We start from the raw sequence: 14440 nt of genomic DNA on the forward strand, positions 1-14440 counted from the left end.
TTCCCCTTGATGTTAATCACGACCGTAAATCTCCAGTTCTTAAGATTCTGACTTGATCAATCTTTCGAAGCTGAGTAAAACAAAAGCAAACTGAGTGTTGGAGAGTGAGTTCAAGGAGTCTCTGTGATATATCATCCTGCATACTTTGAGATGGAATCTCTGTTAAGTGGTGGGTGGGTCGGTGTGCGCGCCGAATTCTCTGGCATGTGAAAGAGATTGAGTTTCATAAGGAGATCTGCTCCTTAATTCGTCTGTTTATCTCAATGCAAAGCTCTGAACTAAAAGATGAGTGTAATATATGATTCTCTCAGACAGGCTTTATCTTCTCCTCCACCTCCTCCTTTTCTCCTCATCTTCACCTCCCGCCCTTCCTCCACTCCACACACACTCATCCCCCCTCCTCTTCCTTCCCGAATACCTTCCATTTGAAAAACTGTTCCGCTGGTTATCAGCCTAATACATCATCACTCCCACTTCTCACGTTAGTTGAAATAAAGTTATGACTGTTTATCTCCACACCACTGTCCCCCCTATTCAAAGTTTTATAGAAGCTTCGAAACAGTTTGTCATATTTACTTTTTCAAAACTAAGACGCTGCTTCGGATGGTGAGGTAGCCAACGGACGCTGGGTTGATGCTCTGCAGCTGCTGCAGATGTAATGGACCAAGAAGAGCCGTGCCAGGTTTGGTTTCAAACCACACTGAAGGTTTATGTTGGCCCCTGATCAGGATCCAGCCACTGCTCAGTTCCTCTTTCAAACTTTATCACAGCGCATTATTTTGACCGCTGCCTCGCTTCCCACCCTCAGTGACTCGGTATGAATTGATATTTGTCACAAATTGATACAGCCTGGAAAACATATTTCATGGTTTTACTGGCTATTTCTGTAATTTACATGAAAAGACTTGTCTCTACTCAAGTGCTTGAACCTTCAATTAATTACAAGCTTGCGCTGCCACCTTGTGGTGGAACTCAACAGTCTTACTGTTCCTTAGCAAACATCCACAGCAACAAACAATATTGCAAATATTAGCACATTTGAATGCATAGCATTTAGACAGTACTGCTATACAAATACATACATTTGCTTAATATGAAAAATACTAAAATTATGTTACAGTCACAGCTATTACATTCACAAAACATCTGATGTCATGACAGTGTCAGAACATTACTTGTGTTTTAATGTAGAGAGAACTGTACATTAAACATATTGCTCTTTGTCTTCTCAGGTATTTGGTCTTACAGTACAGGTCAATGCACAGTGTGTTCCTTGCAGTGCAATCTCAGTTTGGAGCCCATACATCCCACATGTCCGTGATCTGTTTACCTCCTCTGTTCGTCAGCAGTTGCCTATGCTATGTCGTCATAGTCGTCTGAGAATGACGGGTTGCAGTCGGGGCTCACAGGGGAGTAGACGGGGCCGTCCTCTTCATCATCACTGGTCAGATCTTCTAGAAACACATTGCATCACAAATACGTTACGAACCTTTACTTCCACAAGTACAACACCACCATCTTTTTCACCAAGATGAAGTGTTATTCATCAGGCTTCAAAAATAAAATTGTGAGAAAAGAACTGTGAGTGCCTTCCCCACATATTTATTGTCTGAAGTGATATTCACCTGACTCCTGTCTGTTTATCATCTGTCCAGAGTGGAGCTGGTCAGTATTGAAGATCAGCTTTGAAGTGTCGGTGTTGCTGTAGCAGACAGGTGACTGGTGCGGCTCTGTGACACAGAGACCAAATGTGATGAGTTCAGGTTTTTATAAACACACCTATATCAGGAGACAGGTGTGTAGGAGAGGACTTGGAAGCCTACAGAACATGCAAAGACAAACTCCCACACACTGTCTATTACTTATTATTGAAGAAATACGTTTCGAAACATTGTAATTGTTTATTGAATTTGAATGAGTTTAAATTGAATTTGAATGTAATTTAATGAATGTGACTGAATTTGAATGTAATTTATTGAAGAATTACAAAAGGAAGAATTACAATGTTTCTCATTCCCTTTCCTACACTCTCCCAGCCTGTCTGAGGAACTGAACCTGCGACCTCTTGGTTTCAAGGCCTCTTTTCTAACGCCTAAGCTGCAACCACCTCCAGATTTAGTTTAGCACACTTGTAACATTGTGATGGGTCTTGGGTTTTTGTGAATGAATGAATGAGACTAACCAGCAGTTACTGAATCATCGTCATGTCTTGTGTTTTCATAGCATTCCCCAGAGGAGGTGCTGGAAGATTCAAATGAATCCACTGCAACAAAGACAAACTGCGTTAATATTTGCAGACCACCAATGACTTTTTAGTATTATTATAAGAAATATGGTAAAAGGAAGAAATGTCACCACTGAGGTTGCGGCTGGGACTTTTTGACACTATAGCATATTCATCTCCTGTGGGACCACTATGGTTTGTAAGGAGTCCAGTTGCTGCTGAAACAGTAAAAAAAAAAAAAGATATTTGCCATTTGGTGGACACATTTATCCATTACAGTACCACAAGTGTTTGTGTTGTTAGTGTCCAGTGGGAATCAAAACCCTAACTCTGGGTTTGATGCCTTGCTCTACCTACTAATCTAAAGAATCAGATTTGAATTATCAGGAACAGCAATATACTTTTGCATCTAGTCAAACGGGAATAATGCTGTAAGCTGTCTTTATTGGTGATTATTGCAGCGTAACATGGACTCACCTTCCTCAGAGAGGCTGCCGAGAGCTGGAGCCCCCATCAAAGGGTTCATGTCTGTTCTGTATCGCTGAGAGTCTGGATTCAAAATGACGCATACAGAGCATTGTTTTAATCAGCATCCTGCAAACATTCACTGCAAACAGCATTGATCTGCACACTCTGCAAACACTCAGCAGCACAACTTCAACCGCACATGTAGGATTAAGACACGTAAATACAAATGGAGAGGAAATAAAAGAAGATAGCTCACTCCGAAAGGTTGATAAAGGGACAGACGGTTCATTGCTTGGGTCATACTGCTCATAGTCTGTATCTAGTGAGGTGCTGTCAGCACTACTAAGCTGGGTCCAGAGAAACCTGGGATTGGAGGGGACTTCTTCAAACAAACACACAAAGAACGAGACGACCAGATGAGACGACTAGACGCTTTCTGGATGCTTTACAGTTCAACAACTCTCTCAACACTGTGCATGTGTGTGGAAGAGGATTAGGGCCAAATGCGAAAAATTTATTTGTGTTCTGGGATTAATATCAGAATTCTGAGATTCTGAGAATAAAGTCAGAATTCTGAGTTTAATGTCAGAATTCAGAATTATGATTTTTTTCTCAGAATTCTGAGTTTTTTCTCAGAATTCTGAGATTAATCTCAGACCTCGAATACATTTTTCACATATGGCCCTAATCCTCTTCCATACAAGTGCATACAGGAAATAAGGGGAAACAAAGACCCCACAGAAATAACCTTTTTAAAAGCTTCTCACGCAAAAATATTATCCAAGGCAAACTCATGAAAAAGTTATATGTCAAAACCAGGAATTCATTTTCTCCAGTTTTCAGTTATACTTCCAAAGCTTACACTGATTTCTATTACTGTAATACCCGTAGTTTGAATTCTACACACATCATCTTCATTTGTTTTTACCACATTTTTGGAAATATTCAACCACTGACCGTCCCTCTCCACTGGGCCGGCGGTGACCTTGATCAGGTCGACAGCATCTTGGTAGTCACTGCGCTGATACTCAGAGGCTTTCTGTAGGTTGCTGTGTCTCTGCTGCACTAAGAGAGCTGCAGACAAAAAATAATAATTTAAAAGATAATCTGACTGCATGAAACGTCTAACGTCTATCTTGTGTTATCTGTGATTGTTTCATGGGAAGTACTTTTGTGAAAACTGTCTCCCATGCAGGACTTAGGAACACAAGTTCTTTTTACAGAGTTGCTGAATAAAAATAATTAGAAATAATAATTAGAAATAATAATAATGATAATAATAATATAGGGGGGTCTAGGAGTCCTGATGGCAAAAGCACAACTTAGCCTTGAGATCCTAAAAATTAATTCTAAATCAAACTGGTATCCACTGTACAGGCGCTAAAACTGGGGATATATGGTCTCTTTTTTTTTTTTAACAAAGTGTTTATTTCTACTTATGCGCATTTGAATTGTACACAGCTGCTTTGTCAGGAAATTAAAACAAAAACAACATGAAATACAAAAATGTTTTAAGGGGAACTATTCACAGTTCGGCAAACATACATAGAAATTATAAATCATGGCATCATGTGCATCCACATAGAGAGGAGTCTCCAAATAAAAATAAATAAATAAATAAATATATAAATAAATGAAAGAAAAGTACCATAAAAGAAACAGATCTAGGCCAAATTCACATATAAATCAGTACAGCTCCTTATCACATTGGTAATGTAAAATAAGCAATTACAGGAGCCCATCGGTTTAAAAACATGCCGGTCTTTACATGGAGTTTTGCTGTTATTTTTCCATTGAGTACACTTTCATTAACCTATCTTGCCATTGATGTAAGGTGGGTGGCAGTGGTTTGAGCCAAGATAAAGTTATCATTTTTGCAGCAAGTAAGCCTTTCTCTTTTCCATAGCTCCATCAGGGATTGCTCCTATAATATAATACAATGGGTCTAATGGTAAATCAATGTTCAAAATGGCAAGTATTTCTGTATGAATCCCTTCCCAGTATGACTTCAATTTTGGACAGTCCCAAAAAATGTGTGTGTGATCTCTTTCTTTCCATAGTGGGCTACTAGTTATTTTATGTCCCTCTTCACACACGTCTTCACATGTTTCATCCTCAATAATAACATTCATCTCCAGCTCCCACTTTTCTTTTATGTCCAGAGTATTCCCTGACATTTGTACTTGTACACATTTATAAATTTGTGACACAATTTTTGTGCTACTCTTTTCTTCTGTAATCCTTATCAAAAAAAGTTCTATGGCAATGGGTGGTCGCTTAAGGGTGTTCCTTTCCCTATGTGACATTAAATAGCTTCTCAGTTGTAGGTATCTATAAAAATCTTTGGAGCATAAACCAAATTTATTGTTTAAATGATTTTAAAATTTCCCCTTCAAACATTTGGTCTATTGTAATAAGTCCTTTCTCCGCCCACTCCCTAAACCCAGCATCTAATTTACCTGGCAGAAAATCCACATTCTTTGCAATCCTCATCGCTCTTGATATCGTTAAAGGTGCTTCCACCTTTTTTCTAACCAGTGACCAGACTTTCTGGGTGCAGTTCATCCATTCATTTTTTATCTTAAGTTTTCTCCAGCTTTTTTGCTCCAGAAATGGCAGCGTCTCAAGAGGCACTAGTGGACATTAATTTTTTTCTAATCCCAGCCAATTCGCCTCCTCATCTTGCATTAACCACTCAGCCATTCCATGAAGTTGTGCTGCCCTGTAATATAATTTCAAATCGGGAAGATTAAGGCCTCCTTGATTTTTTGGGTAAGCTAACAGTTTCAGTTTAATCCTAGGTTTCCTCTTCTGCCATATAAATGTGGAAATCAACTTGTCTAGCATTTTAAAGACTGATACCGGTATCCAGATGGGTAATGACTGAAAAAGATATAATATTCCATACTCCATAGGAGTATATTCATCCTAACTGTTTCAATTCTACCAAATAATGAGAGTGGGAGAATCTCCCATCGTGCCAAATCTGATTTTATTTGAGCAATTAATCTACCATAATTTGCTTTGTACAACGATATATGGTCTCTTCATTTGGCATCAGTTAAAATCCTTAGCATTGCTGAATTATGATTCAAATCAAAGCGGTGAGAATGTGCTACGGATGTCTTTGTCATGTTGAAGTTAGCAGAACCAACCATCTCTTCTTCTGTGGTGGCAGCAGAGCACGGCGTTTGCAGTCAGAACCACAAAGAGCACAACAGACAGAGCGATGCAGGCGAGCAGCTCTGGAGACAAGTCAGGGAAGAAGAAGCCTCCACTGGGGTTGACTGTAGTTGTGTTTGCAGGGAGGGAAGCTAAGATCAGAAAGGAGAGAGTCTTAGGTTTCTGCCATGCCGTTCTTATACACTCTAATGATAGATGGCTGGTTCAAATCAGTCCGGGGTCAAATAGAAGTTGGCAATAATTCTTAATGTTTGTTTTAACTTGCATGCAGTCACAGATGGGTTGAGGTTTACTATATAAAGACTGTTTTGATGTCAGTTAGGTTGTTAGTAACAGAATTGTCCCATTTGGTGAACTCTGGCACTTAACTAGGTCAAAGAGCACTGAAAGCAAGATAAAAAGGATTTACACATACTATTTAATACTATCAGATAAGGCAAATAAGATGTTTACCAGTCCAATTTGTGGTTAAAGTTGTATTAGGTGTGGTGGCGATGGGAAACCCACGTGAACCTGCATGACAAAGACATTGTTTACTTTTTTTCTGTACTATTTCTGAACAAATACGAGATTTCACAGAGAGAAGAAATTGCATCTTTGATTAACCCATTTAAAAAGAAAAAAAAAACAGTTGTAGCATCCGGTTTCATCAAGTAAGCAGCCCGAGCTCATTGTGAATTTCAAATTTAAACAATTATCATTAGTGCAAACTTTTGTATGATTCTGAAACGATTGAACAGCAACAGCTAACAGACATATTTCACTGCATCTAACTAAAGTCACTGGGTTTTGTTGCCTGCCTTAACCCTAACCCAGCTGTTGTCTGACAAAACATACTGCATTACCTATTAACAACTACAAACATAAAAAGTTCTTACTAACCTTTACAAATAAGGGCAGCTGCATTAGTGCCCATGCACAGGTTTGTGTTGTTGATAAACTCTTTACATTGCCACAGATTTGTATGGTGTTTTCTGCACATATAGAACCACAACGTTCCATTGTTGTGAACGATGGGAGGATTAAACTGAGTGAACTGCTGCCACTCGTCACCACATTTCAACATGGAGCACACCATGGAGGCCACCTCTTTGTCCCAGCAGGTGTCACACACCGTCCCCCAGCTCCCGTTACGGTGGATCTCCACCCTGCCAGAGCAGCGGTCCGCTCCTCCGCTCAGCCTCACTGCTTTCATCTCTGCACAGAGAAAATATACACCGTGAAACCATCAGTCACAGTTGAAAAACTCAACTAACAATGTCTATTCATGCGTATATTAATATTTGTGTGTGTAGAGTATCCCCTGTTTGTTTAGGAGCCATAAGGAAGAACTTGTGTTTGTGAAAGTTCAAATACTCAGCCTGCAACAGTATAAGACAACTAATAAGACAATTTCACCCTTGTCCAATAGGCTATAGATGAACATTTAGATAACATTTTCTGCTTAAAACTAAATAAGCTAACAGAAAAGGATATTCTGCCTCTAATAATGTGAAATGTATGTACATGTGAGAGCAGAAAATAACATAGAACCTGAAAAATCTGCCTTTACAAATCAGTCTTACCACAAGGCATCACTAAAGCAGAGTTTGTGCTAGCCTCACAGCAGCCAGGCTCATTTTACAGAACTGAAAGACTCCACGCCCTCCGGAGTGGATGGCGTGGACAGAATGGTTGAGGCTGATGACTGAAACTGCCTCTCTTGAGGATGTGATTGCCAGGGTGAATGATCTCCAAGGGAAATCTAACCTGGCCTGGAACCACTTCCTCATATATATACAGTATATTAAGGATATAACATCTTAGAGTGGAGTTTTTCCGTGGTTTGATTTAGGGACTTATAGCTGCTGTCTTGACTGCCAATTTTTATTTTATTTAAAATTATGTATTTATTATTATTATTGTTATTATTATTGTACTATTATTATTTCCCTTTTATGTCTGTTTTTGTTTGTGCTAGTGTTCCCATAGTCATCTTTGTCTGTTTTTTGTTGTTTCTAACCATGTGAAAAATTAATAAAAACTTAAATGACCAAAAAAAACAACAATTTACTTTCTGTGTACAAACTTTAGAGAACAATCACATGAGATTCATTATTTTCTGTACTGTTTTAGTAACGATTAAGGGGAAGATACAAGAATGATTCTGTTCAGCTTGTCTAAACTGCCTAGTGTGCCATGCTGTAAAGCCTTGTTTAGTTTTCTATAGTCTGAGATTTATTTATTTATTGTTTTGATATTCAGCTTGTTTATTTCCCTTTGTACATGCCGACATAAAAGAAAGCTCTGCCCCCCATAGTGTTTCCCAGTGTAAATAAAGGTTATTGAAGTGGACTGTCACCTGAGCAGACGACCCCGGCGTCCTCCTTGTGTCCACAGTCGTGCTCCTGCTGTGCGGCGGGACAGTCCCACAGGTTCCCCTCGGAGCCCGTACAGTTCAGCTCGTCCAGGTGGATGGGGCCGCTGCCCCGGGGGAAGGAGCCGCCCTGTCCAGACACGCTGATGGCAAAGCCGCAGCCGAGCTGGGAGCAAACCACGTCGGCGTCTCTCAGGTCCCACTCGTCGTCACACACCGTGCCCCATTTCCCATTTTCCCATAATTCCACCCGTCCGGCACAGCGGTCTGCTCCTCCTGCCAGCCGCACAGCCTGGCGGCCTGAGGATGAAATGGTAAAGAGTGTGGTGTCAGCTCACTATGTGATGGATATGTGATCAATTTATGTGGATGCCTCATATAGGCCCATAATGTTTATTGAAAATTGCATAGCAAATGGTACAATAAATAACATACAATTCTAAAAACGTTACATTTCACAAGATTAAAGCTGCACTAGGCAAGATCTTTATGTAAAAATACATCTGTTTTATCAGCTGTCTCATCCCCACTAATTAAGACCCTGTAGATTGGCTCTATTTGTCGGGTATGGACACATCTCTCTGTCTCCTAAACAGCAGTGAGCAGCGCTCCGTCCAGAGAAAACTGGACTCACCAACAGTGCCTTTGGTTTTCTTTGGTTTAAAGCACCACAGACCGGCTGGGTTGGTAAACATGAGCGTGCTGTGTGCAGTTTACTGATGTCACTTTACAGGATTTCTAGGTATTGAATTTAAAATTTTACCTGTTGCTGCCATTTGGAGCCACTAACATGCAAAGTTGCCTGGTACAGCTTTAATGCTACAGTATCAACACAAACTGATTTTTGGGGAACTACAAAAGATAGTTGACCTTACCGCAAACAACTTCAGTAATCACAGTACAATTACTTCCTACGTTCTCTGAACAGTTCTGAAGACGACGGTCTTGGTAAGAACAGTTCTGGAAGCAACTAGTTTTGGGCGGTGAGCTGGTTTCTCTCAAACTATAAACGCTGCCACAGCCCAGATCCTGGCAGATCTGCTCAACCAGCTCGTCTCTGGCCTCAGCTGGGAGAGCCAGCAGAGCTCCGCTGCTGTTTCCAGGCATCTTGAAGGTCCAGGTGCATTTACCGCCATGCTGGAGGATGTAAGGGTCGCCTTTGTAGAGACAGAACGAGAAATACAAAATTATTATTATTATCCCGGTAAAAACAAAAAGCAGACATTGATTCTGATTCTCAATTATAATGTTGCTGTTGAACCAAGGTCCAAAAGATATGAAGGTTATGATTTTGTATTGTGTGCACTCTTTTTTTAATGTGAAGTTATACAACTGATGATGAACGTGTAAATGCTGAGTGATATTTTTAGTGTACTGTCCACAGTATGTCTTGAACTGTCCTTTTGCACATGTATTGTAAAAACTATGTCTCTACAACAACGTCACCAAGACAAATTCCTGCACATTTCTGGTAATTAAAGTAATTCAGATTCTGAAACGCCTACTGCTAAAAGTTGAACATTCATTACTCCACGCAAAAAATGACACCTGCCTATTCTTGCTGTTTACAGACACATGTAGACAAACTCCTACACATCCGTTGTACTCTTTAACTTTGTCAGCTCTTTGTTGCTGTGTAAAGTGCAATACAAATACAGTTTATATTACCATCATCATCATTATTGCTTGGCAAATAAATTAACACTGATTCTTATTGCGAGTTCTTTGGGCAGAGACGTTACTAGGGCGAAAATATGGTGTGAAAGTACAGTTGTGCAGAAAGCCACAAAAACAACCAATGATGGCGTTAATTTGCAGTGCAGGCCAGAAGCTGCGTGGGGGAATGTTTCGCTGTCGCACGGTTCGACGTGCACCTGCATCTTCAACAAGATGTGCTTTACACCCAGACCACCTCCACATCCTGTGACACGGTTTAGGATGTTGAGAACCAGGGTTTTCATACAGTGGGTAGTAGTGCACTGTGTGTGTGCGTGTGTGTGTGTGTGTGTGTGTGTGTGCAGTGTTGGGTAGCAACAGAATACTTCTAATGGCATTATGTATTAAAAACCAAAAAATCAGCTGTATTCTGGTATGATACCTAAGAAATAATGTGTGTGTGTGTGTGTGCGTGTGTGTGTGTGTGTGTGTGTGTGTGTGTGTGTGTGTGTGTGGGTGGGTGTGTGTGCGCGTGTGCGTGCGTGTGTGTGGGTGTGAAGGATTGGGTAGCAACAGAATACTTTTATGTATTATATTATGGCATTACATATTAAATACAAAAAAATCTGCTGTGTTCTGGTATGATATCTAAAAAAATGATGTATTCTGATTACAAATACTTGTGAAAAAATTAGAGGATTACTTCTGGGAAAACTTTTAAACGGAAAGCCAGAAATTCAAATGGCTATTTAAATAGTGGCAGCTGTTCTACGTCTTTATAAAATGTGGCACAGAAGAAAATGTGCGTGAGAGAGATTATTCTTTCTGATTAAGCATCACTTACTGTTGAATTCCTCTCTTGGCTTCGTAGTATTCACATTTTGTCCTGTTTGAGTGGAGGAGTGTTCAGAAGCTGAAATGAAGAGAGAAAAGACACATCGCTTTCTTGAAACCTGTCAGTCTGACATCACCGACACTTGAGCATCAAAAGCAGTTGACTCTCTGACCACTAACACATCGCCACATGAAGCGCGTCTAACCACATGCAGAACTTTTTAAGAATAACCACTTGACCATTTTACCATATTACCTTTCATCTTGGTATTCAGCCCATCCATTACTACAGTGGCAGGGTGAAAAGGCCACACCGCTGACATATATATACAGTATATATATCCTACCATGTTTTGGAAAGTTTGCTCGACTGCTGCTGTTTAGTGCTACTTTGAAACGTTGCTTGAGTGATTATATTTAAGGGAACTTAAATCATCATAACACCCATCGTGTAGTGTTGAATAAAAAGGAGGGTAAACTATGACCTTCAGTCAGTGATCATCATAAGGAAAACAACCACTTATAGAATCAAAAATACATAATTTTTTCAGAAAGCATTCATTTATGTTTTTTGTTTTCCCTAAAGGACCCTATCCTCATATAAAGCTACTTACTATGTACACTGCCCGGCAAAAGTTTGGATATACCTGATTGAATGTACTATGTTTTTCATGATCTTAAAGCCATTTTGATCTAAAGGATTATGCTTAAATGCTTGAAATTTGTTTCTTAGACAAATATAAATAGTGAAGTTGATGCCTATATGAATTGAATCAAGGCAAAGGGCGGCTACTTTAAAGAATCTAAAATATAAGATAGTTTCGATTTGTTTAACACTTTTTTGGTCACTGCATAATTCCATTTGTGTTATTTCATAGTTTTGATGTCTTTACTATTTTTCTAAAATGTGGAAAATAGTAAAAATAAAGAAAAATATGGTGTGTCCAAACTTTTGACTGGCAGTGTATTTCATGAAATAAAGATTTATGTTATCCTAAAAAGCTGGGTGAACCCTATTGTGTGAATAAAAAGGTGGGTGAAATGAGTTGAGGTGAGTTTAGCCTCCATTACATCTCAGTATATAGGCCTAACACTTGAAGTTATTAGTTTAAGGAAAAGAGTTTTGCATACAAAACACATGATCATAAAAATAATCAATAAGGGCAACTGTAACTGGACCAAATGCCCCTTTAGCGTCACCTTAACATGTTGATACGTAAAAGGTGGAATGTTTTCTCACACTAAAACACTCGGACATCATATTGAACTTGTACTTTTACTTTTTCCAGAGCAGAATTATGAATAGAAAATAATTCTACTGATGCCAGTGTGCTCTTTTAACAGCGTATTTCTACTATTACTTAAGATAAGATAAGATAAGATAGCACTTTATTAATCCCCTTGGGGAAATTCAGGAAGGTGAAGGATTTATAATTCTTCTGTTTCCCTTTTAATAAATAGAGGCAATAACTGGTAGACTTCTGCCACACATCAACAGACAATAAAATAAGAGAAATAAAGTTACAGAGTCTCGTCCAAATTACACATCCTGCTAGAATTAAGTAATTTGCTTTCTATTTCATTCAACTCATGGACTATCAAAGTAAAAGACATAGATGAATATGATTTTATCAAGTCCAAACAGCAGAATATATTAATGTACTAACCAAAATTAAAAGTAACTAAGTAATAGTAGTAGTAATAAAAGTAAAAAGTTGTTTTAATCATTCAACATGTTAGGACGCAATTGTATTACTTTATGAGCACCATGTAATCTCATGTTAGGGAAGATAATTTGACATGACATTTCCTTTTTTGACTGCCACCGATGATATTATTTATTTGTCATTATTATTTTGTCACAGACTGACAAATCCCCTTAGTTTAGTTTATAATTTTCATTAAAAAAAAACCCCAAAAAACAGCTTTGCATTTTATATGCTACTGCGCTGGTTGCCATTTCATCTACAAGATCAAATTTAGGTCAAAGTGGATCAAAATTAATTGAGACCCACTGGTGATGCAAACAGATTTGGAAAAACAAATAGTGCAAAATGTAAGCATGCCAGCATATAATCACAAAAGTAAAAGTCAGTCTAAATTTCAACTCACTTCAGTAAAGCGACTGAACACGTGTGATAGTAGACCTAACAATTTGTGAATACCTTATGCAAGATGTGTAAATGTATAAAACTGAATACATTACCTTGACAGAGATAGATCACTTGGACAATTATAATGCAATTCACCAACTTCATGTTGTAGACAAGAGGGAAACGTCCTCTACTGCATCTGCTCACAGCTCAAACTCAAACTGTGCAGAAAAACATACTTGGCTATCTTTTGTGCCTGTCTGCGCAAAGTGTGGTTTCCTCTCTTGTTCCCCTGTTTCATCTGCAGCACTTCCCATGTGCATCGAGACAGGAAGTGAAGCCCATGGGTTTCTCTCAGTGACACCCTAATGGTCAAATAGTAAAAAACAAATTGGCTCAAAGCTAATTTATGGTTCAAGTGTTTCTTATAAAGCATTCAAAGGCATCATGAGCTCAGTATGAGAGCATTAGAATTATATTATTATATCATTATTATATATAATGATATAATAATGACAATAATAATAAAAATGACATATTATTATATATATATGTCAGATGCACTATAATATTGCTACTTCCTAGTCTAAATAATTGTATAGGATTTATTTAAAGAACAGTGTAATATGTCTACTATAATGCTTTACTAATTCTGCTACTCCTTTCTCCTTTTTTTTATTTTTTTTATTTTATTTTTATTATTTCCTTTCTTTCGTTTTTCTTTCTGTGGAAGATGAGATGTGGGTGGGGGGCGGGGGTTGAGGGGTCGGGGATTTTTGTTGTAAGTTAACATTTTGTATTGCATACATAAAACTTCCTACAAATAAATGTTTAAAAAATTTAAAAAAATGACAATCATAACACAGTCATGTCAGATTCATACTGTATTAAAATGTATGCCATGATGTATCATAATGCCTTTAATTTTCTAATGTGATATTAATGTTAGAATAGAGCATTTACAGCTATAATTAGCATAAAATTACTTACAGTGCCATCTAAAGAAAATGTTACAGATTTTTGTAAGGTATGACCCATATTACATAAATTAACTGACTGTAATAATGATAAATGTTTTGAAGGCATTATAGGCCTCTGCTATCAAAAGTGTGAGATGAGTGAAACTATGAGACCTCAGCAATTATTTCACATGATATGTGATGTCAAGTTACCTCCTCATGCTAAATGTAGAGGATAAATCTTCAAACTCTGACAAACGAAATGACATACATGTGTCTTATGTGCAATAAGGCATATTTCCGAAGGGTGATACAGCTACAACCAAGTTTAACCAGCTGGGGGCGACATTACTTCATGACAACAGCAACAGTAGACAATTAGTTTGAGCCTATTAGTATCAATTCAAATGATGGTTATTATATTCGGTTGTGTTTGTCTCAAGCTTTAAAAACATCCAGGCTGCAGATAGCATTGAATTCAAACGGACAGACCATGAAATTAAGCAGTAAGGTTTTCTGAGGCCGTGTTTTACCATTTTAAAACCACAGGCATGACACGAAGCGGGGCGTCTTAACGGTTCACTGTAAAGTCTCGCAAATGGGTGGTTTTATTTTAATGCTATTATAAATGTAATTCTTCGAGCAATGCACTTCTTCAACAGCTGCT

General features: G+C 38.4%; 1 protein-coding gene across 5 annotated transcripts; it reads right to left on the reverse strand.

The window, feature by feature from the left end:
• Positions 1 to 856: 856 nt before the first annotated feature.
• LOC139908308 (T-cell differentiation antigen CD6-like) lies at positions 857 to 13064 on the reverse strand. Of its 5 annotated transcripts, none has more exons than XM_078290534.1 (14): positions 12928 to 13064; positions 10732 to 10800; positions 9107 to 9388; positions 8217 to 8531; positions 6758 to 7072; positions 6329 to 6388; positions 5848 to 6006; positions 3650 to 3766; positions 2949 to 3071; positions 2702 to 2773; positions 2356 to 2442; positions 2183 to 2263; positions 1626 to 1730; positions 857 to 1454 (listed from the first exon to the last, which is right to left on the reverse strand). In XM_078290534.1, the coding sequence occupies exons 1-14, from the start codon at positions 12977 to 12979 to the stop codon at positions 1354 to 1356; spliced, it is 1938 nt and encodes a 645-aa protein (XP_078146660.1). In that variant the 5' UTR covers positions 12980 to 13064; the 3' UTR covers positions 857 to 1353. The 5 variants fall into 5 exon arrangements, with proteins under 5 accessions (XP_078146660.1, XP_078146661.1, XP_078146662.1 ...); XM_078290535.1 differs by having other exon boundaries at positions 2356 to 2439; positions 2949 to 3074; XM_078290536.1 differs by having other exon boundaries at positions 857 to 1451; positions 2949 to 3074.
• Positions 13065 to 14440: the final 1376 nt, after the last annotated feature.

The sequence above is a fragment of the Centroberyx gerrardi genome, chromosome 19, assembly GCF_048128805.1.
Source record: "Centroberyx gerrardi isolate f3 chromosome 19, fCenGer3.hap1.cur.20231027, whole genome shotgun sequence".
NCBI classification, from domain to species: domain Eukaryota; kingdom Metazoa; phylum Chordata; class Actinopteri; order Beryciformes; family Berycidae; genus Centroberyx; species Centroberyx gerrardi.